The following is a 26,534-nucleotide window of genomic DNA, read 5'->3' on the forward strand; positions in this document are numbered from 1 at the left end:
AAGTATAAACAAACAAACAAACAGAGGGGCTTCGCAACCACACCTTAATTAAGTTCGGCAAATCGGTACTGTCAGTCACTCAACGACGGAATGTTACAATTATTATTACTAGTTTAACATTATATATTAGCCTTCTTAGATAGGACCCCAAACAATTACCCTGAACCCGCTAGCTGCTGGATTTTAAATGGGCGAAAAACATCAACCGCACGGTTGGGTAGGTCATTCCACGTCAAAAACATAGCTCCGAGCACCTGCTCACTGCGGATACACACATTTTTATTTTAATGTCTAGTACACCTGTATACAGTATACTACGTAAATAAACGGTGCTATGCATAACATACAAAACACACTATTTCACTGAACGTAATTTATTTACGACTTGCAGGCCTTTTAATCGTAAAATCGTCTGCTGTGACGTCACCAACTACACTCAAAGTGATAACGTATCACTATCAGTAACAATAAAGGGTCATATTGAGTGGATGCGGCGTGTGCGTGCGGTCTGTTTGTTGCGTCTGTGGTTGACGTTTTGGACATATACACCATATACGATTATTGCATTGCAGCTGGCCGCCTAACCTTGCGAAACCTCTCCAACACTGAATATTAGGTACCTACTATTTAGATTGTGTATCTGTGTGCGGGGAGGGGCCAAAAGAAGTTGAAAAATTGGAGGGGGCATACCCCCCCCCCCCCCCCCCCGCCTCAAAAGCAGTGCCCTATGACTGGTATATAATGTTTTGTGGAAAATATTCCCTGCTGCTGCCGTTCTTCAAGAGTATATATTAAAATACTTCGAGGTATTGTTAAACAAACATTCGTTTTGTTTCTCTTTGTGTGTGTGGATACGGGTGCTCTGTATAACGGCCATCAGTTGCTTTCCCTTAGTTCGTTATGAGTATATATAGAGTAAACGGTAAAATATGATCTACAATATGAGAAACCCACTACCGGTAAAAATTACAAAGGAACTCAGTGCATGTACCCTGCACCACCACACCATCGCCCATTGCATGCTGATGTCCATGCACCCCACAGTATCACTCATTAAAATATGATGTCCATGTACCCCACAGTATCACCCATTAAATGATGCTGCCCATGCACTATAATCCATTAACTGATAATTCCGATATAACGTCAGCCGTTAATTTGATAATAAACCATGCAAAATCTGAATATACATCACTCCATATTACATCTAAATCACTTGAGAATGTAATCTTCGTGCAGTATGATTCTTTCTTTGGGCGTAGTGCATTTTTGTTTTCCATTCAGTTCAGCACATTTCAACATGATCTTCTTGGCTTCAGCCTCCTGTCCCATTTTGAAGAAGCAGTGAGCTAGCAGCTGAAACGCGCCTACCCTGGTAAAATCCAAGTTCACTGAAGAAGCCAATCGTTCTGCAGCTTTCTGGTACCGTTTGAATCTGACCAACCACGACCCTTCGTACTCCAAGATGGTCGCATTTGAACCAATGGGAATTGTTTTAGCAATTTCATTCAGCTGATTCTCCTGTGCCGGATCTCTGAGTCTTTTGAGAATCCTGACAATTCCCGATCTGTAAACCTCGTGGTATCCCACTTGAATAAACTGTCTGTTGACGCCCAGAATCAAGTAGTTATAGTGTTTATTTAAAATCAACTCTCTCAGCAGCAGCGGTGTGTTGTGCATTGTGATGAAGTTGGAGGTTTCAGAAAACGTCTTCACAGTTATGTTCTTGGTGTGGAACAGCGCGATGGATGGCGTGCTTCTTGCAGCATCTTTGTCGAATTCAAAGAATTCGTAATGGACTAGCGATATGATGGGCACGTCTTTGTGCAGGGCGGAGTAGCCTCCGCTGGTGTGAATGTGACCGTCAATGAACACACCCGTGACATCACGCTGCTGCCGGAGGTAGTCCATGCACTGGATAATGTGTTGCGAGTCTCGAGAACTCTCAAACGTCAGGAAGGTATTTGTGGCGCCATCTGGGGACGGAAACTGGAACCACTGGCCTAGAATATACAAACTCAGACCAAATGCGAATGCCTGTCGACTAGACATCTCTATCACCAGCTTAATAAATATTACGAATATTGCAGAGTAGAATAAGCACAGAAGGACTAGGAAATTGTGCATGAATCTCATTTCTTTGTGACCCTTTGTCGAATACAACGCTAATAATATTACTAGAGACACAAAAAGCTTTAATGTATTCACCCAGCACACCTTTAGGTCATCACTAAGTGGCTGCATTGTTCTAATCAAATTAAATAGAAACATTAGCAACATAACACAAGATATGCTCGTAGAAACAGTGCCGTCTACAAAAATATCACTCAAGTATTTGCTGCAGTCCATTCTCCCGAACACTGCTGACGACAAATCCTTGAACACGTTAAACTGCAGCCAGTTGTAGGGAGAAACGACAAGGAACTTGTACGAAAACGAATCCTCCACAATGGCTAGAAACAAGGCTAAGACAGACCCACAGACGCACACACACAGACTGGGAACACTCCTGGACGATAGCTTTGTCACGTGTGTCACAATAGTGACAAATGAAACCACAGCAACGTCGATGCGGACATAATAGCAAATAATAAGTACAAAACTAGCAACAAGCAGACGGCCGGGATTTCGCACTTCTATTTGATCGCTTACAGCAGTAGTTTTGAATCCAGACTTGTGCATCATTTGACTGCTTCTGGTCCGCCGACTAGCTACTTTTGTTGTCATTGAAAAACATTTGTTTATCAACTGAAGGCTTATGCCAGACGACAAAAACACAAATAATTTGTTAGGAGTTGACTCGTCTGTGATATTTTCATGCGAAACGTCTGCACTAACGGCATGGCCATTTTGTAGAATGGGCATCGTGTTGTTACTGAGCGGAGCTGTTGTAATTCCCTTCTTCATTTTACTTTCGCTTCCAGTATCTCGTGTAGGTGATTCGTACGCTTCGTCAGGGTCCTGGCCTGGTGGCTCGAGGATTTCCCAGATCACGGAAAGAGCCCAGAATACAGGCGTGGCCAGGAAACTGTTCACTAGAGTGTGGGTCCCGAACACCGATAAGTGGACATTGGATGCAACCAAGATAGCGGCAATGACACCGATATCATGGGCCGGGTTCTTCTTTTTGTAGAACACAACCGCGAACGAATACACTGCGAGTGGTAGGAGGGACGTGATGCACGTGTGAGCCACTTTCCACAGCTGAAACGAGACAAAGAAAGTGTACTGAGTTGGGGTTAAACAGAACTACCTTATTCTTGTATTTCTTTTATCTAGTTTTATATATAGCTATATTACTAAATAAATAAGGTTGCTCCTCAAATATACTGAATTCACGGAGCTATGTTTATATACCTGCAAATTGTTCCACTCTATCTATCCATCCATCCATATCTCTCTCTCTCTCTCTCTCTCTCTCTCTCTCTCTCTCTCTCTCTCTCTCTCTCTCTCTCTCTCTCTCTCTCTCTCAACACGATCTTTGTCATTGTGCTTTGCCGTAAGAGTGTAAGCAAAAATTACTTTGTTTCCTTTTACTGTTTGCAACTTGTGGTAATGTTATTAATTTTGAAAATAATACGCATTGTTCAACGCTCGATGTCAAGTGTTCAGAGTATGTTATTCGAGGGGTTGTCGTTAGTACAGACATCTGGTTACACCCGTGTTGCCTGCTGAGATGTGAAGTGTTCAGAGTATGTTATTCGAGGGGTTGTCGTTAGTACAGACATCTGGTTACACCCGTGTTGCCTGCTGAGATGTGAAGTGTTCAGAGTATGTTATTCGAGGGGTTGTCGTTAGTACAGACATCTGGTTACACCCGTGTTGCCTGCTGAGATGTGAAGTGTTCAGAGTATGTTATTCGAGGGGTTGTCGTTAGTACAGACATCTGGTTACACCCGTGTTGCCTGCTGAGATGTGAAGTGTTCAGAGTATGTTATTCGAGGGGTTGTCGTTAGTACAGACATCTGGTTACATCCGTGTTGCCTGCTGAGATGTGAAGTGTTCAGAATATGTTATTCGATGGGTTGTCGTTAGTACAGACATCTGGTTACACCCGTGAGGCCTGCTGAGATGGACAATGGCCAACCACACTTCTCCCTGGTTATCACAGGCTGTCTTCGCTGATTTGTGAATGCTTTACCGAATCCATCAATGTCACATTATTGCCAGTGAATTATCTCTCTAATGCTGTAAACGTGTAATCACAGTAAATGACATCGCGATATACAAACCAAACATCTGGCTTTCTACTGAGGCATAATGCGTGAAAACATAATAAACTGACTTTCAAATAGAATGTACCTGATACACCAAGTACAAATAATCCAATTCATAACCATATTATTACTTTATGAAGTGGTCGCCGTAACAAAAGTGTACAATTTTTATCTAAATTTGAACAAACAAAAAAACGTATTCCCCGGTCAAAATCGTATCTCTGCACAAAGCAATCAAAAGGATGTTACAGCAAAGTTGTGATTGCTTCCATGATCCACTATTAGACGCTCATCTTTAGGAGGACCGCCACTTTCATAGGAAATCCATAACAAGTGTTTTGTACTCCCTCCTGCACCGATTGTAGGAGGTCTGCCAAGACTAGCTTAGAATGTCTTTTATTAATTTTATGTAACTTACTTTTAAACTTTCTGACCCTACTTTCCGAGGTACCTACATTTCTGTTTCGTATGAATGACATTTTGATCCACTGCAACCATCATGACAAGCCGAATGACACTCAGTTTGCCAGAAATGACAGTTCAAGACATCGTATGTAATGTGTGAGTTAATGGTAAGACACTGTAATAGTCCAAACTCTTGTACTCAGCCTGATAACCTACTCTTGTACAAGAAAGAAAGGTACTGTCTAGCGTCGCCATGGCTATGTAGCGTGTTATTTTGTTCTACTTTGTGTTTGGCACTTTTTCTCATACTTGACAAGTCCTAGGTCAGTGAACCTTGATTTACCTACACTAATTGGTATTTGTCTCATTGCCTGTTAAGGAACATTTAAAATAATGTTTTCATTATATAATCACGTCTTTTAAAATGTCCCTTTAAAAATGTTTTAGTCTTGTGTGGTGCATTGAGGTGCTTTCAGATACTGCCTATCCTAGTGCCACCATTAATACAAAGTCCCATGATCCAATAAAAACTCAGTCATGTCTTTCGTATTCGGAAGATTTAAGAGAAACGAAAATATATATATTACCAAGAAAGGTGAGACTTGCAGTCTGCAAACGTCAGCCAGCCAGGATACCAGGATGTAGAATCGTGGGTACAGGAAGCTGCGCATGCTCGACATTCCGAGGTTCAGCTCGCCCTCGCGTACACCAGAATCACGTGCATCCAGCGTGCCCGGCAGGTATTCATATGCTCGAAAACCATAGCCAAACACTTCAGAATGGGCAACTAGAAAACAACAGAACACTCTAGAATACATGTACAAGAACTATATAGTCAAACACTTCAGAATGGGTAAGTAGAAAACAACAAAACACTCTAGACTACACGTACAAGAACTATATAGCCAAACACTTCAGAATGGGCAACCAGAAAACAACAGAACACTCTAGACTACACGTACAAGAACTGTACATGGACAAGGAGCCGTATTTATCTCAGTGTTAACACACGTGGTTAGATGTGACAGTGATAACACACCCGGTTAGATGTGACAGTGATAACACACCCGGTTGGATGTGACAGTGATAACACACCTGGTTAGATGTGACAGTGATAAGATACCTGGTTAGATGTGACAGTGATAACACACCTGGTTAGATGTGACAGTGATAAGATACCCGGTTAGATGTGACAGTGATAACACACCTGGTTGGATGTGACAGTGATAAGATACCTGGTTAGATATGACCGTGATAACACACCTGGTTGGATGTGACAGTTATAACACACCTGGTTAGATGTGACAGTGATAACACACCTGGTTAGATGTGACAGTGATAAGACACCTGGTTAGATGTGACAGTGATAAGACACCTGTTTGGATGTGACAGTGATAACATAACACACCTGGTTAGATGTGACAGTGATAAGATACCTTGTTAGATGTGACAGTAATAAGATACCTGGTTAGATGTGACAGTGATAACACACCTGGTTAGATGTGACAGTGATAACACACCTGGTTAGATGTGACAGTGATAACACACCTGGTTAGATGTGACAGTGATAACACACCTGGTTAGATGTGACAGTGATAACACACCTGGTTAGATGTGACAGGTAGTGATATTGGTATACCCCACCACCAACACAGATAGTTTTTCTAGGAACGTGCTAATAACATTAAATGTTGCTATTGTCAATGTTGTTGTTATTGGCAATAATGCATAGGAAAAACTTGTTTTCCTGTTGTCGTTTGTTGAGAATTAGCCCAATCAGTTAGGGTTGAAGCACGCTCTCCTAGCACGTAATTCAGCTGCAGGAACTGCTGATGACACACTTCTGTGAACTAGAGTTAGGAAAATAAAGAAACGGAATGTTTGTTTTCAACATCTTTGCACTTTCATAAATTACGAGTGTTTTCGTATTTAAACCATGGTGACCGTGACTTGTGAGTTAAGATGAATGACAGTCTCTGAAGCGGAACGGCAGATACATTACTCCCTGTGGGTGTTTACATCTCGTGGAGGATCTCGAATCATCTATTTCAAACATGCATAAATTTATAATAAACACAACGCGGGTTAACGCTCCATACAAATAGTCGCATTATGAGTAATACTTTTAACACTTATCGCGGTCTTAACGCTGGCTTATCATAACTACAGGGTGTCGCGTATTGAGCACGCTACAGTGGCGGATCCAGAAAAAGGACATGTTCCGAAGTGATTTCTCGAATTGTCCAACGTAAAAAATTAAAACAAAAAGAAGAAATATTACTGTCGCAAAATGTGGGGGGTAGGACCTAGTCCCCCTCACTTAGATTCGCCACTGGGCTACATAGTACATAGTGTGATTTGGGTCATAAGTTATTTCTTTTAACAACCAGCTCATTTCACCTTGAGCGATCTCTTCTTAACACTGTCGGTATTCTAACCGCATTGTGTATAGATACAACAGTGAATTGTCTTACTGTGTCAGTCGGATTTAACTGTCAACGACCCCATTAAAGTGATTTGTCATTATTTTCATTTTCCACGCTTTGTATTCAAGAATTTAAAGCAGTATTATTAATGTGCATGCACGGCGACTAAGTGCCGTGCGGTACTGTCATCATATTTTATGTGTGTCTGTAATGGGTGTACGGTAATAGTAAAAGCTTTCATCATCATTTAAGTATCGCATAAAAACATCTAGCCGCAAATGTTATGTGTATAATATTGATCTAAATTTGAATAAGGTTTGGTTGTATTATTAAGGTATAGCTAGCGCGTTTAATTGAATTGGGTACAGTAAATATTTAAAAAGCGTGGTTTCTTCTTACTGAAAATGTATAAAATTAAATAAATACCGAAAAAGATCAAAGACTGCATTAGGTTACAAAACAGCTGGGGTCCTGTATTTATAACACTTTTACAAGACCCAAGACTGTGATAGATTCTGAGACTACCGGCATGACAACGTCGTACACACGTTATGCACGTCAAATAGTATCACATATAGGAGTCTAGACTCTCAAGTGTTATAGATACAGGTTCTGGTTGTTGCGCCGTCCCTCCACGCCTGACTTGAGATGCCGAATTTTATTTCTCCCAACCTATCTAATACAGTACAAACCTGTATTTAAAAGAAAGAAAGAAAAAAACCCACCATAAAATATTACTTTTTGTTTCGTTTTGAGTGACTGCTTACCATACATTTGGTTCTATTTTTTAATCAATGTTTGTATCTTTTATCTGTAATTTTTATGAGTCAAAACCATATTTTATGAGGTATGAAAAGTTAAGATATAAAATCAGATAGATTTTAATGGCTTGAAGGCTACTGTATTCAGTGTTTTAACCATGTGTGTCTCGTTGTTAGTGTTGCGTATTCTAGTCTATATTACAGCGTGGTGTTTTGTCATATCTGAACGAAATGCGATGTGTGGGGTCAGCACCCTACTCTGTTACACCCAAACCTGTCCGGAATGTTTGGGATTGCTTTAAAATCACATATCGGTCACCACAGAAGTGGCTTGCATATCAGGTAGCTTGAATACGCCACGAATATACAAAATCAGCATAGACAGCGGAACCTGTGAAAACAGTCACTTCGGTAAGCAGCTGTTTATTAGAGGTGTCCGTCTGACGAGGTCTGGATGTACGTGTGACGGTGTATTTATTTAAATATAATCACACAGTGATGCTGTTGTGTCCTCTACTATATAGTGTCATGGGTTGTCCAGTTTCTCGGAGTCTGTTACTATGTAGGGCCACACAACTGAGTGATCTCCACAGTGGAGCAACTGTACAAAGCACCTGTGACGGCCTACCACAGCCATTTTCAACCAAAATACATTCAGAATTGTTCCTCTCCATAATGAACTAGTACATTGTATGGCTAATATAATGGGGGTTTTTAATCAAGGCGAAGAAGTACCAAAAAAAAAAAGAAATGGGAGAAAATATAAAAATAAATCGCAATCCCCCTTCGAATCCGCCCTGGGACAAGCCTATTAAATCAGATTTTCTTACACACCCGTTGGTGAGAACACCATGCGTTATATTTGGTTACACATGGTTGTTAATACATGTGCGTGTGTTAACACTTTCAAGACATACGACTGGCTGCTCCTAGGTGATGACCAGGTTACCAATGTCATACAACCAATGAAAAACTATATGATGGAAATCGATTAGACTGTGACGTATAGTTAACTTGACATTCATGTGTCTGTGACGCGTGAGTCAGCTACAAGTGCAACGGCTGTAAATAACTTTTAGTCGAAAAAGATGTTAAAATTTGCTTTAAACCTGTTTTTTGAGAATATGTAAGAAACAGAATAATACATTCGTGTCCATTAGATACCATTTATCTCACAACTTGTTGTTTAAAAACGTATCAAACTCGCTTTCGCTCGTTAGGTGCCTTTTAAAACACTCGTTGTGACATAAATGGTATCTAAGGGCCCCTCGTGTATTATTCTATATTTAAAACACTCGTTGTGACATAAATGGTATCTAAGGGCCCCTCGTGTATTATTCTATATTTAAAACACTCGTTGTGACATAAATGGTATCTAACGGCCCTCGTGTATTATTCTATATTTAAAACACTCGTTGTGACATAAATGGTATCTAACGGCCCCTCGTGTATTATTCTATATTTAAAACACTCGTTGTGACATAAATGGTATCTAAGGGCCCCTCGTGTATTATTCTATATTTAACAACATGTATCTTTCAAGACGTGTGTCAAGACACAAAAATGCCTTTCACCAGATACTATAACCCGATGTATTATTACACAATAACTTTACATAGAGCAATACACTGTTACGTTTCACAGGAATATATTATCTGTAAGAGACTCGACCAGGCTAAACATTCTGTTTGATGTTGGTACAACAGAACGTGACCCGAATGACTTCTCTCATACTGTCTGGTCCGGGCACTGGACTGTTAAACGAACTATTAGTTAGGAGCGGTGTGCGTGTTTCGAAACACATTACCAGGACAGGGTACCAGTCGTGTTACCCGCAGAGAACAAATGGCCGACTTGCTGCTTTGTCAAGTCCCTTCACGTAGAGCTGTCAAGCATTAAATTGAGACACGGTTCTTATAATGACCATTTACGACCATCATAAAGCGTCGTTTGCTTTGTAAACTCCCGTTGTTAAGTTTATTATGGCAAGTGAAAAGTTCGGACAGAGTCCTGGCATGTTAAGTATACAATGAAGACAGCCGTATGAAAGGAATTTTTAAAGATGTGTTTTTCATTAAAGCTCAAACATATTTCAGTGATGTGTGTTTTACTGGAAGGACATTAAAATCCCGTTATACAAAATAATAATAATAATGATAATAATGATAATAATAATAATTATTATAATAATAATAATAATAATAATGATGATGATGATGATGATGATGATGATGATGATGATGATGATGATGATGATGATAATAATAATTATTATTATTATTATTATTATTATTATTATCATTATTATTATTGCAGTATATTATGATATTATGTGGAAAGAGTTTAAAATGTCCCCTATATATGCAGTATAACAATCCTAACCCTAATCTAATCCTAACCTTAATGCTGAACCTAACCCTAACTTAAAGTCCTGATTTATCATTTATAATGTATAGAACTGATGACAATTCGAAACTATTGCCGATGATATAAATACAAGGAAATAGGAATGAAAACATACAGATATTTCGACACGTTGTCTCTGTTTAGCTCAAAAGGGAATCGATGAATTAATTCACTTGTAACTCTATCACACAAAACGTTTCTTTAAATATTTATATTTAAAAATATATAATTAGTTTTAAAACCTATACCAAACGTTTAAACATTTATAAAATATATATTATTAAATTTTAAACCCAAACCAAATCAATTAACATAATTTGAAAAACAAAATCTCGGAGTAAATAAAAAGGTTTCTTTACAAATTATTTCGATTAAATGTTCCTGTTTTGTAGTGGGGTGAAGGCAATTAATGGATCGGAAAGCCAACGTCCTGTAATTATACGCGTAGTTCTACCTATTGAGTTGTTTAGTAGGGTCAGGCTTACTAGGAGCAATACAGGTGAAACTGCATACCTTGGCTGTTCTGGCATTTTGTCTTCACCACTCTATACCATTTGATGGTAATAATGAATTTGTTTTTATTTTTTCCTAGAATGTTTTGTAAATGAATGTTATGAAAGTTGGTATAGGTTTAACATTTACTATGTTTGTATATGGGTTATAAGTTTGTTTAGTACCTGCCATCACATTATATATGCACTGACTCACAGTCATTAATTGACACATGCACGGAACGAATATTCAACATGAGACATGCAGCCAAGAAAAGTTACGAAAATAACTAACTGATTAAATCTAAAATCAAATTCTGTAAAAAGATCGACAGACCAGTAAACAGACAGACATAATAACAGACCTTCTAAAGACTGGAATATTTCGTCTGGATGTAGAATCCACCAATTCTCTGGATTGATGACGTAATTCACTCTGATGACGATCGTAACCAAGCAGACGACCCACGGAGAAAAACGCGGGAAAACGTGTCCATCGCCTGTATGTTGACGACGACGCTTGTGGCCGGAGCTCGAGACATCATTAGGCTGATAGGAGGAGTCCTCCCTCGCCCCCCTCTCTCGAGGCCTGTGTCTCTCATCTTTGTGTCGTCGCCGCATCTTTACCCCGTGCTGTCCTCCATGGAACGCATTCTAAAAAGATGAAGATCTTAAGATGAAACGACACGGTCGTACATTTCTTCTTTTATTTCTTTTTTCACTGAATGACCATATGTACTTAAAGGTACGCTCACACATTTGTATGTTTGAATGCTTTAAAGTGATGACCCGGACGCCAAAGCCACACCATCCAGTAAACTTAGCATAACCCAAGTCGATTATCTTACAACTCGTTGTTTAAACATTATCCATCTCGCTTTCGGTACTTTGATACGTTTTGAAACAATTAGTTGAAAGATAAATGGTATCTAACAGTCACTCATGTAGTATTCTCTATATAAGAAACTACCGGCCTCGGTGGCGTCGTGGCAGGCCATCGGTCTACAGGCTGGTAGGTACTGGGTTCGGATCCCAGTCGAGGCATGGGATTTTTAATCCAGATACCGACTCCAAACCCTGAGTGAGTGCTCCGCAAGGCTCAATGGGTAGGTGTAAACCACTTGCACCGACCAGTGATCCATAACTGGTTCAACAAAGGCCATGGTTTGTGCTATCCCTTGCTGCCAATCGGAAGAGTAGCCCATGTAATGGCGACAGCGGGTTTCCTCTCAAAATCTGTGTGGTCCTTAACCATATGTCTGACGCCATATAACCGTAAATAAAATGTGTTGAGTGCGTCGTTAAATAAAACATTTCTTTCTTTTCTATATAAAAAACTAGTTATAAGATAAATGTTTGTTATGACAGTGGTTCATGAGTGCATGTTATAACAACTACTTATTCTAATGAGCTCTGTCCAGTGCTAGTTTTGATTTAGTAAACTAGTTTGTAAGTGGCAGTCCTCTTTGTGGCGATGCAACGGATGAAATACCCAGTAAAGGATATCCTCGGGAGTGGCTGTCCTCCTGAAGACGAGGCACTAGATAGAGGTTCATGGAATCAACCACTATGCCAAATGATATCCTCGGGATTGGCTGTCCTCCTGAAGACGAGGCACTAGATAGAGGTTCATGGAATCAACCACTATGCCAAATGATATCCTCGGGAGTGGCTGTCCTCCTGAAGACGAGGCACTAGATAGAGGTTCATGGAATCAACCACTATGCCAAATGATATCCTCGGGAGGGGCTGTCCTCCTGAAGACGAGGCACTAGATAGAGGTTCATGGAATCAACCACTATGCCAAATGATATCCTCGGGAGTGGCTGTCCTCCTGAAGACGAGGCACTAGATAGAGGTTCATGGAATCAACCACTATGCCAAATGATATCCTCGGGAGTGGCTGTCCTCCTGAAGACGAGGCACTAGATAGAGGTTCATGGAATCAACCACTATGCCAAATGATATCCTCGGGAGGGGCTGTCCTCCTGAAGACGAGGCACTAGATAGAGGTTCATGGAATCAACCACTATGCCAAATGATATCCTCGGGAGTGGCTGTCATCCATAAGACGAGGCACTAGATAGAGGTTCATGGAATCAACCACTATGCCAAATGATATCCTCGGGAGTGGCTGTCCTCCTGAAGACGAGGCACTAGATAGAGGTTCATGGAATCAACCACTATGCCAAATGATATCCTCGGGAGTGGCTGTCCTCCTGAAGACGAGGCACTAGATAGAGGTTCATGGAATCAACCACTATGCCAAATGCCTAGTCAACTCTGCATTGTACAGATATACGGCCTTGATCACGTCTTACGGATTTGTCGTTCAGATTTACAAGTAATACTTGTTCAACTTCCTGTGGCTAATGTCAGATGGTAGTAGTCGGTACACCGAGACCGATAAACTGTTCAACTTTCTACAACTAATGTCAGAGGGTATAGTTGTTACTCCGAGACCGATACATCGTGTTCAGTCTTCTACAACTAACTAATGTCAGATGGTATAGTTGTTACTCCGAGACCGATACATCGTGTTCAGTGTTCTACAACTAACTAATGCCAGATGGTATAGTTGTTACACCAAGACCGATACATCGTGTTCAGTGTTATACAACTAACTAATGTCAGATGGTATAGTTGTTACTCCGAGACCGATACATCGTATTCAGTGTTCTACAACTAACTAATGTCAGATGGTATAGTTGTTACTCCGAGACCGATACATCGTGTTCAGTGTTCTACAACTAACTAATGTCAGATGGTATAGTTGTTACACCGAGACAGATATATCGTGTGCAGTGTTTTACAACTAACTAATGTCAGATGGTAAAGTTGTTACTGTAAGTCGCAACACGATGACGCATCTTAATATTGCATTAGTAGTTGGCGTGTAATTCCCTGGCGAGAAGTCGTAATGCATATAATGAAGCCCAGCCTCCCCAACACAGACGGCAAAGTGAAGGTAGTCATTTAATCACGGAGCTGGTGGATCGGTGTGTTATTATCATCTCAACTTCGCCATTGTCAATGTTCTGTGCATTATCGTCCAAACGTCCTGTCGGTGAAAGCGGAATGTAGCTCGCGTGTTTGGAGAGTCAATCTCAGGTGTCACAGGTCATAGGATCCACTATGTCAGCAGACACATGGGGTAATTTCCCATTCCAACCTGAACCTGGTGACTGGCAAACCAGGCGAGGTGTCGGTGTATGTACATAATGAAGCAAGTTCAAACAACTGCTGCGGCGTCGGTGGCATAGCGAATACACCATCGACTTAAGATTGGTAGGTGGTGGGTTCGCATCTTGCTACCTGCCCCAAGTGGAAGAGCGAGTTTTAATGGTTTAATGGGGAGACGTACTGTAGTTATGTCGACTTCTCTCTCACAAACAAGTACCTGATAACCGAGGTGTGTGCCCAGGACAGAGTTCGACAAATCCACTAGCCCTCGAGCCCGTCTAGTAGATATTGGGTCCGGGCTAGTGGAGATTATCAAGTGTATTACTATAATAGATAGGGCACTAGCCAAAGCTTCTGTGAGGGCTAGTGACTTTCTCAAACATTTGTCGAACACTGGTCCAGGACAGCGTGCCAGGACCTTAATTGGATAAAAACACGAAAATCGAATTAAAACGAAAACAAATGATTAAAAAGACTAGTTTATGTGGTAATAATGTTTCGTTTTCATTAAACTTTGGTTAATCACTCACCATTTGCTTGACACAACAGTGTGGTTATCCAGAACAATCCATTCCACTCCAGTGGTGGAGGAATATTTCCATCATGCTCACACACCATATAACCCGACGTAAACTGATGACTGGTAACCCAACAGCTGTTATTGGCGACATGGCATTATGCTATGATACACTGGTGACCCGCATACCGAACCCGAATGAGGTGGTTACCCAGAGATGGGTGTCAGAGAAATGGGTCCAGCTGATACACCGAGTCAGATAGGTCATCGTGTTCGACAAGCCCGGTTTAGACGGCATTCATGTTGGCCGATTGATTTGTAAAGTGGTGCGTTAATCGTAAAACCACCTGTCATTCACCGGGGCCGTATAAATAGATCGTTTCTATCAACACGTGCGTGCATTTAAATAGCTTCACTTTAAGACGGATACCTCAGGGAGACTCGACGGGTGAGCCCAGTACAGGCGTGTTTGAACGTTAGTAAGCACGTCTACCATAGCTGATTGATTATGTCAGGGGCGGATATCTCAGGGAGACTCGACGGGCGAGCCCAGTACAGGCGTGTTTGAACGTTAGTAAACACGTCAACCATAGTTGATTGATTATGTCAGGGGCGGATACAGGATTTTGTAAAGGGGAGATGACAAATTCTAAAAAGGGCAAATTGAGTTTGTGGAAGGCAATTGGAGGTATCAAAGGGACGAGATCGTTTTGGGGGTTTGCTGCTCGGAAAATGTTGAAATAAAGGTGGTCAGAGATGCATCTTCAGGGAAATATAGTGCTGTATATCGTGGATGATGAATTTGAAAAAACAACAAATCATTAAAAAGGTCACTTCAAACGGACAGGGTGGTCATGGGATATCTGTGACCCCCTCTGGATCCGCCAGTGTGTATCACTTGGCGATTCCTTCGCCTGCTGCGCTGAACGATTGTGTTTACTCCACCAAAATAACACGCTTCATTACAGCCATTAGCACACGGCGTACTGCTTGCATATTACACGAGTATGCTTTGAATGGAAGCCTGGTTATTACGAACGATACACCGCCCAGCATGTCCGTGCAAAACACTGATTATTACTGAAACTTACTGTTACAATGCAAAACACTGATTATTACTGAAACTTACTGTTACATTGCAAAACACTGATTATTACTGAAACTTACTGTTACAATGCCAAACACTAATTATTACTGAAACTTACTGTTACAATGCCAAACACTGATTATTACTGAAACTTACTGTTACATTGCAAAACACTGATTATTACTGAAACGTACTGTTACAATGCAAAACACTGATTATTACTGAAACGTACTGTTACAATGCCTCTAGCCATGCGTTTCATTCAAGGCGCGACCCTAGTTTCAACCCGTAAAAATAGACACTAAGTTTAGTTCATCTACAAACTTGTATCTCATTTGGATAAAGTTACAACAGAGTGAAAGAAGAGTCTGTGAACTCAATAACCGTTACTTCTCAGACGCACGTGTGCTTTTTTAATATTAAAAAAAAAGCATTTTGTGAATACTTAAAACACCAGGATGACCAGAAACACTTCGGTTGTACGGAAATGAATAATCTAAACAATAAAATATAAGTAATATTTGATTTTAGTGATCATAAACGGCTCTAATAGTTTAAAATATGCTGAAGTGTTTAACAGTAGGGTCCGTCCCCTTAACCAATCACGTTGTTTGGAACGCACCACGGCGAGGCATATATTTGTGTGGCAATGTGTTAATTCCTAATAAAGTAAAAATCTTACACAACAATTTACACCGAGGTGGAGGTAGGGCTCCAAATACCCGGAATTCACGACATTAGTATGACTGGTGGATCTAAAAGGCTTACACATCCAAACTGTTTATATTTACCCTGAAGATAGTTAATACTGGGGGGGGGGGGGGGGGGGGGGATGCCCCTCATCTTTAAATAACCATATCGTTATAACTGTATGTGTGAATGAACGCGTTGCGAATTAATTAAATGTTCACATTCTATTCAGCATAACACGGCTTGGGAATAAAACAGCTAACAAAGCACATGTGTGTACGGGTACACATGATCGATTCGTACAGTATGCACGATCTGTTGACACGTCACAGGTGTAGACACATTTCGTCACTCTGTTGTGCAGCTGAAGTTATTTTGTTGTGGTACTCCTGTAGAAGTATCCATGTATTTACATTTAACAACTGTTTTACCATTCTGTTAAGGGCCGTATCTAGAGGGTGGTGGCCAGGGGAGCAGTAATCCCCTTGAACGCATACGACAAAGTATCACCAGAACAGAACAGAAAAGTATATGTGAGAACACATTATTGATTTTTCTGACTTGTCTATCAAAGCAAAACACTTCAATCAACGACTCAATAAAAATATTATGTGACAAGTTATTGATTTTCTGACTTGTCTATCAAAGCAAAACACTTCAATCATTTAGTGAACATTCTTTTCATTCTTTATTGACTTTGAGCTATATCAAAAAATATATATAAATATATAAATACATAAAGACACGAATACACAGGTGAACAATGGTGTCACATAATCAAATAATGTAAAATGGAAAGTAAGTAAATAATAAATAAATAAATAAATAAATAATAATTTTTATAATAAATAAATACGATAACTACATTGTATAGTTTCTTAACTGGGTAGCTTGATACAGATAATTTCCTAAATTGCGTAACTGCTTAATCTTATTAATAGAAAATAGTTGAATAAATTTGTGAACAGATGGGGTTTTGCAGTAGTAGGGTTTAATATATGACCTTCTTAATTCACAATAAAATGGAACAAAGCGAAACACTTAAATAATTTATGCAGATTACATGACATTTGTGGATCACTGATGTGTTCTATCTTTACATATAACTGAGGCGTGTTCGGTGATGATCAATAATGAATTCTTCCAATCGTAAGCTGTGTTTCTCTTCTGGTCTGTCTTACAATGACCATTGTTTCACTGTGGTTGTTGTTTTTTCTACCGAACAGCCTAATCGTTAAGATCGATATTTGCAGCAAAGATTAACAATAACTTCTACTTGAATACAAAGCTTGGCGTCTGGAACTTACTATCCGCAACGTGTACACCGGGGACAAAAATCAATCTACCAGCATTGATCGAGTTGCAAACAGTGGTCCAGGCTTAAACAGTTCCAGTTGCCTTGAGATGTTGAAGGAATGTTCCAGAATGGTCACATATAGTAGCATCAATTGTATTAAATGTTAACAGCAAAACACTTATTTTCTTCAAGGTCGTATCTCGGCATAAGACAGAGTAAAACAAGATTCTGACTGCCACTGTCAGATGTTTCGTCTGTAAGAAAACTTCCATTCCACAGAACAAATTCCTGTATTCTTGAAGTAAAATTTTTCATGAAAAGTGAAAGTAAATGTAACACTTGTTAATGCATTTTTTCACAACGTATAAGTTTTGTGTTACGCTAAGTAAGTATATCATCACGGTGATGTACCAACGTATAAGTTTTGTGTTACGCTAAGTAAGTATATCATCACGGTGATGTACCAACGTATAAGTTTTGTGTTACGCTAAGTAAGTATATCATCACGGTGATGTAGTTTTGTGTTACGCTAAGTAAGTATATCATCACGGTGATGTACCAACGTATAAGTTTTGTGTTACGCTAAGTAAGTATATCATCACGGTGATGTAGTTTTGTGTTACGCTAAGTAAGTATATCATCACGGTGATGTAGTTTTGTGTTACGCTAAGTAAGTATATCATCACGGTGATGTACCAACGTATAAGTTTTGTGTTACGCTAAGTAAGTATATCATCACGGTGATGTAGTTTTGTGTTACGCTAAGTAAGTATATCATCACGGTGATGTAGCAAATGTTTGGATCAAATGAAACAATTACAATGAACAACTATACGACCCATTCAAATCATTCGTTAGAATCGCAAATATCATTGTTAATAACATCAACAACAAACAAACAAACAAAAGACAAACAAAAATGATTATTTTGAAGTGAATATATAGGACTTTGTATTTGAAAAACAAAATAAGTGAACTGGTCTGACTCCCTTGGTTTACGTGCATGCTTCGGCAGAAGACTTTGAAACCTAGATAATTATATTCTAATATTTTATGCATCTGCATTTTATAAATAAAATTCATCATGACAAATGCAGGTATGTGCTTATTAAATAAATAACTTTTAAAAAAACCTCCGTACACCCGCCCGATATCCTTTGTACGTTGTAAGAGGACTGTCACTCCTAAGACAGGCTTTACAAATTTATAACTGCACAAAGCAGAGGTCATTAAAACAGTTGATGAGACACGTGCTCTCCGTTAATACATTCCAGCAGACCCATAACTAGCCTCGTTGTCTCTCAGTAAGGTTTATTTCAGAAATGATCAAAAAGCAGTGTCGCTTAAAGGCACCAGTGTATTTTGTTTCATCATTTTGGTAGAAATATTTTACATACATACGAAGCTACATATATTCTGTGGTCAGCAAATATTGGAGAATATTTCCGACCCTCCATGCTACATGTTATAAATGAAATCCATTTTGTTGACCGAACCTTTAGTACATTGAGACGTTGTACCCGTTGTCCAACCGTTTCGATTTACAAGGATTAGTCATAGAAATCTACACACTGCCTTGTATTTCTCAAATAAAGGATGTTATTTTATATTGCCGGAAACGCATGTAAAACCTGAAAAGCGAACTCCATTCTGACCACACAAGTACAGCATTAACCGTACACATAAATGACAAAACCAGAAAATCCAATTTGATTTCTATAATCGCATTTCAGAGTGGCCACTCATGTATTTTCGCCTGCATGTTCTTCTCCGTTATGATTCCATTCAACTGCATAGTGTTAAGAGAACCGCGTGCATGAACGTACAATACCTCCTGGATCAATTCCACGTATTAAACCAGCTGTGGTCAGGTGGGTGTTACAAACAGTGATTTATATCAGTTTACGGGTGGGAAATATTCCCGTTATAACATTAAAAAGAGGAAACCTTCATTGCTAATTATAAAAAAAATCAGTAAATTGTTTTTTTGAATGTGATGACGTTTACGGCTATTGCGAAAGAAGAATGTACACCTGTAATTTCACCAAAACAAACCCCCATTTACAAAAGATAATTATGTTTACGATATATCTAGACAGTCCACTTAGGGTAGGTCATCTAGAAATATTTTAGTAGGCCTATCAATAATAGTATACCTTTATTCTACATTTAATAATGATAATTGTATTTTAATATTTTATGTTACAGTTATCTGAGGAATTATTTCAACATTTGTCCCTATAATATAGCTGGTAGCAAAGCTAATGTGAATAAACGATGTTTGTAGATTCGGGCACTTTCGTTTTATTCGGGCAAAAATCACCAACCCTCCCCTCCCGACCCATTACAAAAATGGAAGCTCTTACGCTTATGCTAAATTAAAATCTTGGCACTATGAGATTTCGCGTTTGGTTCGTTCTGTTTTTAAATCCGGTCCGATACGAACAGTCCTGAGCAAGGCTGACGACTCCCGTTCGTAAACGGATCCGTTTATCGCTTCCGTTATTGGCGATTTTGAGCCAGTGGTTTTTAACGAAGTCTCAAACACGTCCATAAACGGTCCGTTTATCGCTTCCGTTGTTGGCGATTTTGAGCCAGTGGTTTTTAACGAAGTCTCACACACGTCCGTAAACGGTCCGTTTATCGCTTCCGTTGTTGGCGATTTTGAGCCAGTGGTTTTTAACGAAGGCTCACACACGTCCGTAAACGGTCCGTTTATCGCTTCCGTTGTTGGCGATTTCGAGCCAGTGGTTTTTAACGAAGTCTCACACACGTCCGTAACGTTTAATGTCGGATTCGATTATCAGTGATAATATCACCCGTTTCGTACAGTGCTCGAAACCATTTAAGCAACCGCAGCAAATGTGGCGACAGTCACCGTGCTGGCTCGGAATAATCAAGCGATAACCTGGTTTGTGACACTTGTTAACTTAAACCTTTATAGACAGCTTTATCGGGCCTGGTCAGATGGGTCAGACAAAAGGGTTCAAGTAGGGGTTTTTTGCAAACACATACAAACATGGACGCGCTATCCTTGCAATTCAGATTGTATTTGTACAAGAAAAGGTCCAAGCAACGTTTACAGCAAAGCCCAGAAGACCTTTTCAAATCCAAAAGATATAAACACGAAAACGCTATTCCTGCAGCTGAGATTGTATTTGTGTAAAGAAGAGACTTAAATATCATTTGCTGTGAAGCCAGGAACACTCCAGCGTTTGAAATTAGCCAGTCGTGTGCACTGTGTAAACCGTCGCCTAGAGCACAGCCCAGTGGTAAAGGGCTCGCATGATGCGTGGTGGGTCTAGGATCGATCCCCGTGGGTAGACGCATTGGGCTATTTCTCGTACTAGCCAGTGCATCACGACTGATATATCGAAGGCCATGGTATATGCTATCCTGTCTGTCGGATGGTGCTACTAATGGAAAAATGTAGCGGGTTTCCTCTCTAAGATACGTCAGAATTACTAAATATTTCAATCCAATAGCCAGTGATTAATAAATCAATGTGCTCTGGTGGTGTCGTTAGAAACAACAGATTAAGTGAGACTGTGTTAGGTGATTTAGAAGGATAGTAAACTGGTTTACAATGTTAATAAACATACATTTTATTTTTGCCAAAAAATATACATTTTGTAGACATACATACATATTTATATATAAAATAGTATAATGTGCACACTGCGGGGAATGGTATGTAGCATCGGGTTACAACCGATAAAATTCTATAGTAAATGGGTAATGCATGCATAGCAATAATATACAATAATAACATATGTCATGTATCAATGTTGTCTGTTTTATGCGTGGTAGCAGTTTTCAAATACTTACACAATTTAATTAGCTGTTTTGAATTGTCGCTGGACAGTAGTTGCGTTAATTTAAATGTTGATGGTTTTTGTAATAAAAAGGTTTAATATATTTATCTCTTATGTTACTGAAGAAAGGACACACTAGAACAAAGTGATATTCGTCTTCTACAACATTCATATTGCATAGACGACAAATTCTATTATTCCTGTCAATATTGTGGTATCTGCCCGTTTCTATAAAGAGATTATGGGAAGATAATCTATATTTACTCAAAATATGTTTGTATTTCAAGGCAATAGGTTTCTGAAGATAAGGTTGTAAGCAATAATTATTAACAACGAATTTGTATAACAGACATTTTGGAGAATTGCTGAATACAGCATACATAGATTGGATAAATTGATCAGTCATTCTCTGTTTGAATAGTGATATAAATTTATTGCGATTTTCTACATTTTGATTATACCATATGTGACCAAAACCATTAGTGAGAAGCAGGTCTCTTATTTGACTAACCCAGTTAACAGAACGTGGTTTTCTTACGCACTCGTCATATAGGGTGTTATAACACTCTTTCAAAATACAGTTATCTGTATTCAACAAATTTATCCAATATTTAACCATACGGATGTTCCTACTTATGTACAAAGGTGATCTACCTAATTCAAAATAGACCATATATTAGTAGTGCTCCTTTTCACGCCTAAATTACGTTTACAGAATTGTAAATGTAGGATCTCGTGACTATTTACTTTGTTAAAACCCCAAACTTCACAGCCATAATTTAAAATACTACTAACATATGAATCAAACAGTGATAGTAATGTTTCTGCATTTAAGAAATAGTTACTAGTTTTACCTAATAGAGCAGCCATAGCTTTTCTACCTTGGTTGCATATTATCTTCTGAGCGGTATTAAATTTTCCATTATAATGAAGACAGACCCCAAGATAGTTAAAACTGTCAACAACAGTAAGACGGGTGCGGGATGTAGCTCGTTGGTAGAGCGCTCGCCCGCCTGAGGTGACTCGTCGAGTTTGATCTCGTCCCAACCATATCTCTATCACTACCATACCAAATGTCGTGCTATGTGCTTTCCTGTTTGTGGAAACGCGCATATTACACACTCCTTGTTGCTATTCCGTAGGACTATTATATTCGGCGGCAGCGGGTTTCCTTCCTTACTATCTCGACCATATATCGAAATAACCATGTTTCTTTGTTTTGTTTAACGACACCACTAAATCATACTGGTTTATTAATAATCACTATATATTAGTAAAGTTTGTTTTATTTAACGACGCCGCTAGAGCACATTGATTTTTTATCTTATCATCGGCTATTGGACGTCAAACATATGGTCATTCTGACACTGTTTTTTTTAGAGGAAACCCGCTGTCGCCACATAGGCTACTCTTTTTACGACAGGCAGCAAGGGATCTTTTATTTGCGCTTCCCACAGGCAGGATAGCACAAACCATGGCCTTTGTTGAACCAGTTATGGATCACTGATCGGTGCAAGTGGTTTACACCTACCCACTGAGCCTTGCGGAGCACTCACTCAGGGTTTGGAGTCGGTATCTCGATTAAAAATCCCATGCCTCGACTGGGATCCGAACCCAGTACCTACCAGCCTGTAGACCGATGGCCTGCCACGACGCCACCGAGGCCGGTCCACTATATATTAGATACGCCAAATAGCATAGTTCATGAATCAAAATGTAACGATGTGACGTTAAAGAGTATTGCCTTTCTTGAGATAAATCACAGATTTATACACTTTAATTTAAATTTTAATCTATTTTGGACGATTTGGTAGAATAGTAAAATGTCCTCATAACACAGGTGGCTGGTTAAAAGAGGTGGTTGTTTGAGTGTAATACACATTCTGCAAAATAAAATATTGATCCATATAGCATTATATTACTTTGTATTTTACTACTGAATTGGCCATAATAAAAATCTAAGCGATGCCATAAAATATTAAGCGCTGGTGTGGCGGCGGATCTGAATAGAATATTTAATATTCTATTCGAGTGTGAAATTCGTTTCAATATATTCATGTATTCAGGTATGCTCAAACTGGACTCCACCCTGAACCTCGTGTCATACTTTCACATTCAGACTGACTGACTGACTGACGGGTGGATGCCTTCAGGTAGTTCCCAGCAGCTGGCTATCAATAAATGTCAGACGCTGTAAATAAATCAATTGAGCACATCAGTGATTTGTAGCCGGCTTTTACAGCAGCTAATGGCTATGGGATGTTTGATGTTAAGTCAATCGATTTACCGGCTTACCATTCCGACAGTGCACATTTTGTGATTTTACTAAAATGTAAATAAATCAATTGAGCACATCAGTGATTTGTAGCCGGGTTTTACAGCAGCTAATGGCTATGGGATGTTTGATGTTAAGTCAATCGATTTACCGGCTTACCATTCCGACAGTGCACATTTTGTGATTTTACTAAAATGTAAATAAATCAATTGAGGACATCAGTGATTTGTAGCCGGGTTTTACAGCAGCTAATGGCTATGGGATGTTTGATGTTAAGTCAATCGATTTACCGGCTTACCATTCCGACAGTGCACATTTTGTGATTTTACTCAAATGTAAATAAATCAATTGAGCACATCAGTGATTTGTAGCCGGGTTTTACAGCAGCTAATGGCTATGGGATGTTTGATGTTAAGTCAATCGATTTACCGGCTTACCATTCCGACAGTGCACATTTTGTGATTTTACTAAATTACAAAAATAATTATGAGTTCAGGTTTTAAATGGTGATCGACAGCAAATCCAATGTGTTTTTGCTCGTCTTGAATTTTTTAGTAATTACAAATGCATTTTATGCGAAATAGAAAAAAGTATATATACGTGTCGTAGCTTCCATAATGACTGGAGACTGCCATAGAAAGTCCAAAGACTGCACACATTGCATGCACCAGTTCAGACTTCACTAACAGTTTAGATTTCAGACTTCACTAACAGTTTGGATTTCAGATGTTACTAATAGTCTAGATTTTTGACTCCACTAATCGTCTAGATTTCAAACTTCACTAATCTTACAGATTTCAGACTTCATTAATACATTCGATTTTACACTTTACTGAATTTGGGAAGCACTGGCACAAATTTAAATCTCAGTATTATAGGTTCATCAATGTAAACATTACATTATATTTTATTCTATTATTGCGTTTTATAATGTACTTATTAGAGCTGTGTATGAAAAAAACTATAAAGAATGCTACAAATAAACGCACACACGCACACGCACGTAATCAACATAAACGTGCAGATGTATATAAAAAAAACCCACACAAAAACTTTAATTAGTCACACATACAGTATTAAAACAAATACAATATAATATAAACTTTGCTTTGTGCCCTCGATCTCAGTCAGCGCGCACCCCCCCCCCCCCAACAACACAAACACACCCAACACACACACACACGCACACTACACACCCACACCCCCAACACGCACACTATACACACACACACACACCCAACACACGCACACTACACACACACACACACACACACACACAATGTCTACTTGGTTCCGCCTTGCCTGTATATATATACTTTTTATTTTGATTTTTTTCGTAATGAGTCGCATGTAAAATTTTGTGTTAATTAACAATTACAATTAACTTACCTACTAATCACTGCAACGTAGACGGATTCCACCACTAGAAACCAGTCGCACAACCTACAGACGCAGCCGAGCTGTGAGGACTAAACCAAGGCCTCTGTGTCGTCAACGTGCGGCTGTCCTCTGCGACAAACTGTCAATCATAACTATAATTGTCAGACGTCGCATTCCTGAAGGCGGGAAAACACAACGAGGCAGACGATGCGACATGGAGCTCCAGCCCATGACGGCAGACGTAAAGATTACACCACAGACGTAAAGACTACGTAAAGACTACACCACAGACGGAAAGACTAAACAACAGACGTAAAAACTACACCACAGACGGAAAGAACTACACTGCAGACGTAAAGATCCTACACTACACCGCAAACGTAAAGAATTGTACACCGCAGACGTAGATAAGCAAACAGCAGACGATAAAGCTACGCTGCGGGATTGGGAAGATGCTTGACCTGTTCACTTTTTAGAACATATTAATTTCACATGTCGCATTTAGGTACACACTAGGGTGGCATTACACCAAGTACCTATAGGAGCTCGGCGTGTTTCTTTAACCACAGATTGACCCGTTTGCATTTCACTAATGCAAAATGACGTTAATTGGAATGACATCTTTAGCAGGGCGTAGCGTAATAATAATCAGGTTGTGGTGCTACGTCTGTGGGACATGAACACACATGTATTATTCATAAGGCGTGTAATGTAGCTGCTCTAAAGTTGTTTTTATTACTATAAATGTTGGGCGTTTATTTAGCTGCACTGGTCGTAAAGTATGTAGCTGTCTAGCGATGGTGCCAGTGAATTTGTACATATGCTGTGCCAAAGAAGAAACACAGTCATTTGTGAGCGTGTTTAGTTGTCCACTGCCATTAAGACACCTATAAAGCCACAGCATGCCGAGTGTAAAGCAAACTTCCCCAAGGCTCGGTGATAAGAGAACGATTCGATCTGATACAGTTGATTAAGACTCATCCATATACGTCTTGTGTCAACGAACTGTGTGGGAACAAATTAGTTTCGGATTTTACGTCCTTTCTATATGGACACGATATGTGATGTTTTATTAATACAGATTCAGAAGTTTAACGGTTAATTCTTTATTCTAATAAACTGTTGGTGATCGTATGGCATTGATTTTGTTTCAGGTTGTTAACAGATGATTAAAGTGGCTTGGTTTCCCAGTCAAATATTCGTTTATTCTCAAACATCTACAACTAAAGGCGCATGGGTTGGGATGCAATTTGCCCTGATATTTTTGAGGGTAAGATTCAGTCTTTGTCCTAAACCGTGGTCAGTACACCTGGTGTACGTTTTTCCTACAGACGGCGCGCGACTCGTGCACCTAAGTATATACATTTGATATATGGGAGGACATGACGGTTGATATATGGGATATACAATACTTAAAGTACTGGCTCATTATTGAGGTAGTATTCGTAAAACATGGTTAGTTCGTCCAGCACGGGTAGTTAGTTTGAAATATGACACAGATACGTTTTTGCTGGAAGATAACAATGTAGTCGAGAAATAGCTATTGTAATCTTGACGGCGACGTCGTGTAATTGTGTGTAACCA

At 39.4% G+C, this 26,534-nt stretch overlaps 1 protein-coding gene across 4 annotated transcripts; it reads right to left on the minus strand.

The window, feature by feature from the left end:
- Positions 1-358: 358 nt before the first annotated feature.
- LOC121367376 lies at positions 359-26,057 on the minus strand. Of its 4 annotated transcripts, none has more exons than XM_041491516.1 (4): positions 24,964-26,057; positions 11,072-11,360; positions 5,210-5,409; positions 359-3,204 (listed from the first exon to the last, which is right to left on the minus strand). In XM_041491516.1, exons 2-4 carry the CDS (start codon positions 11,325-11,327, stop codon positions 1,213-1,215), a joined length of 2,448 nt encoding a protein of 815 aa, XP_041347450.1. In that variant the 5' UTR covers positions 11,328-11,360; positions 24,964-26,057; the 3' UTR covers positions 359-1,212. The 4 variants fall into 4 exon arrangements, with proteins under 4 accessions (XP_041347450.1, XP_041347448.1, XP_041347447.1 ...); XM_041491514.1 differs by having other exon boundaries at positions 24,960-26,057; XM_041491513.1 differs by lacking the exon at positions 24,964-26,057 and adding an exon at positions 14,420-15,660.
- Positions 26,058-26,534: the final 477 nt, after the last annotated feature.

Source organism: Gigantopelta aegis, chromosome 3 (assembly GCF_016097555.1).
Source record: "Gigantopelta aegis isolate Gae_Host chromosome 3, Gae_host_genome, whole genome shotgun sequence".
Classification (NCBI taxonomy): Eukaryota; Metazoa; Mollusca; class Gastropoda; order Neomphalida; family Peltospiridae; genus Gigantopelta; species Gigantopelta aegis.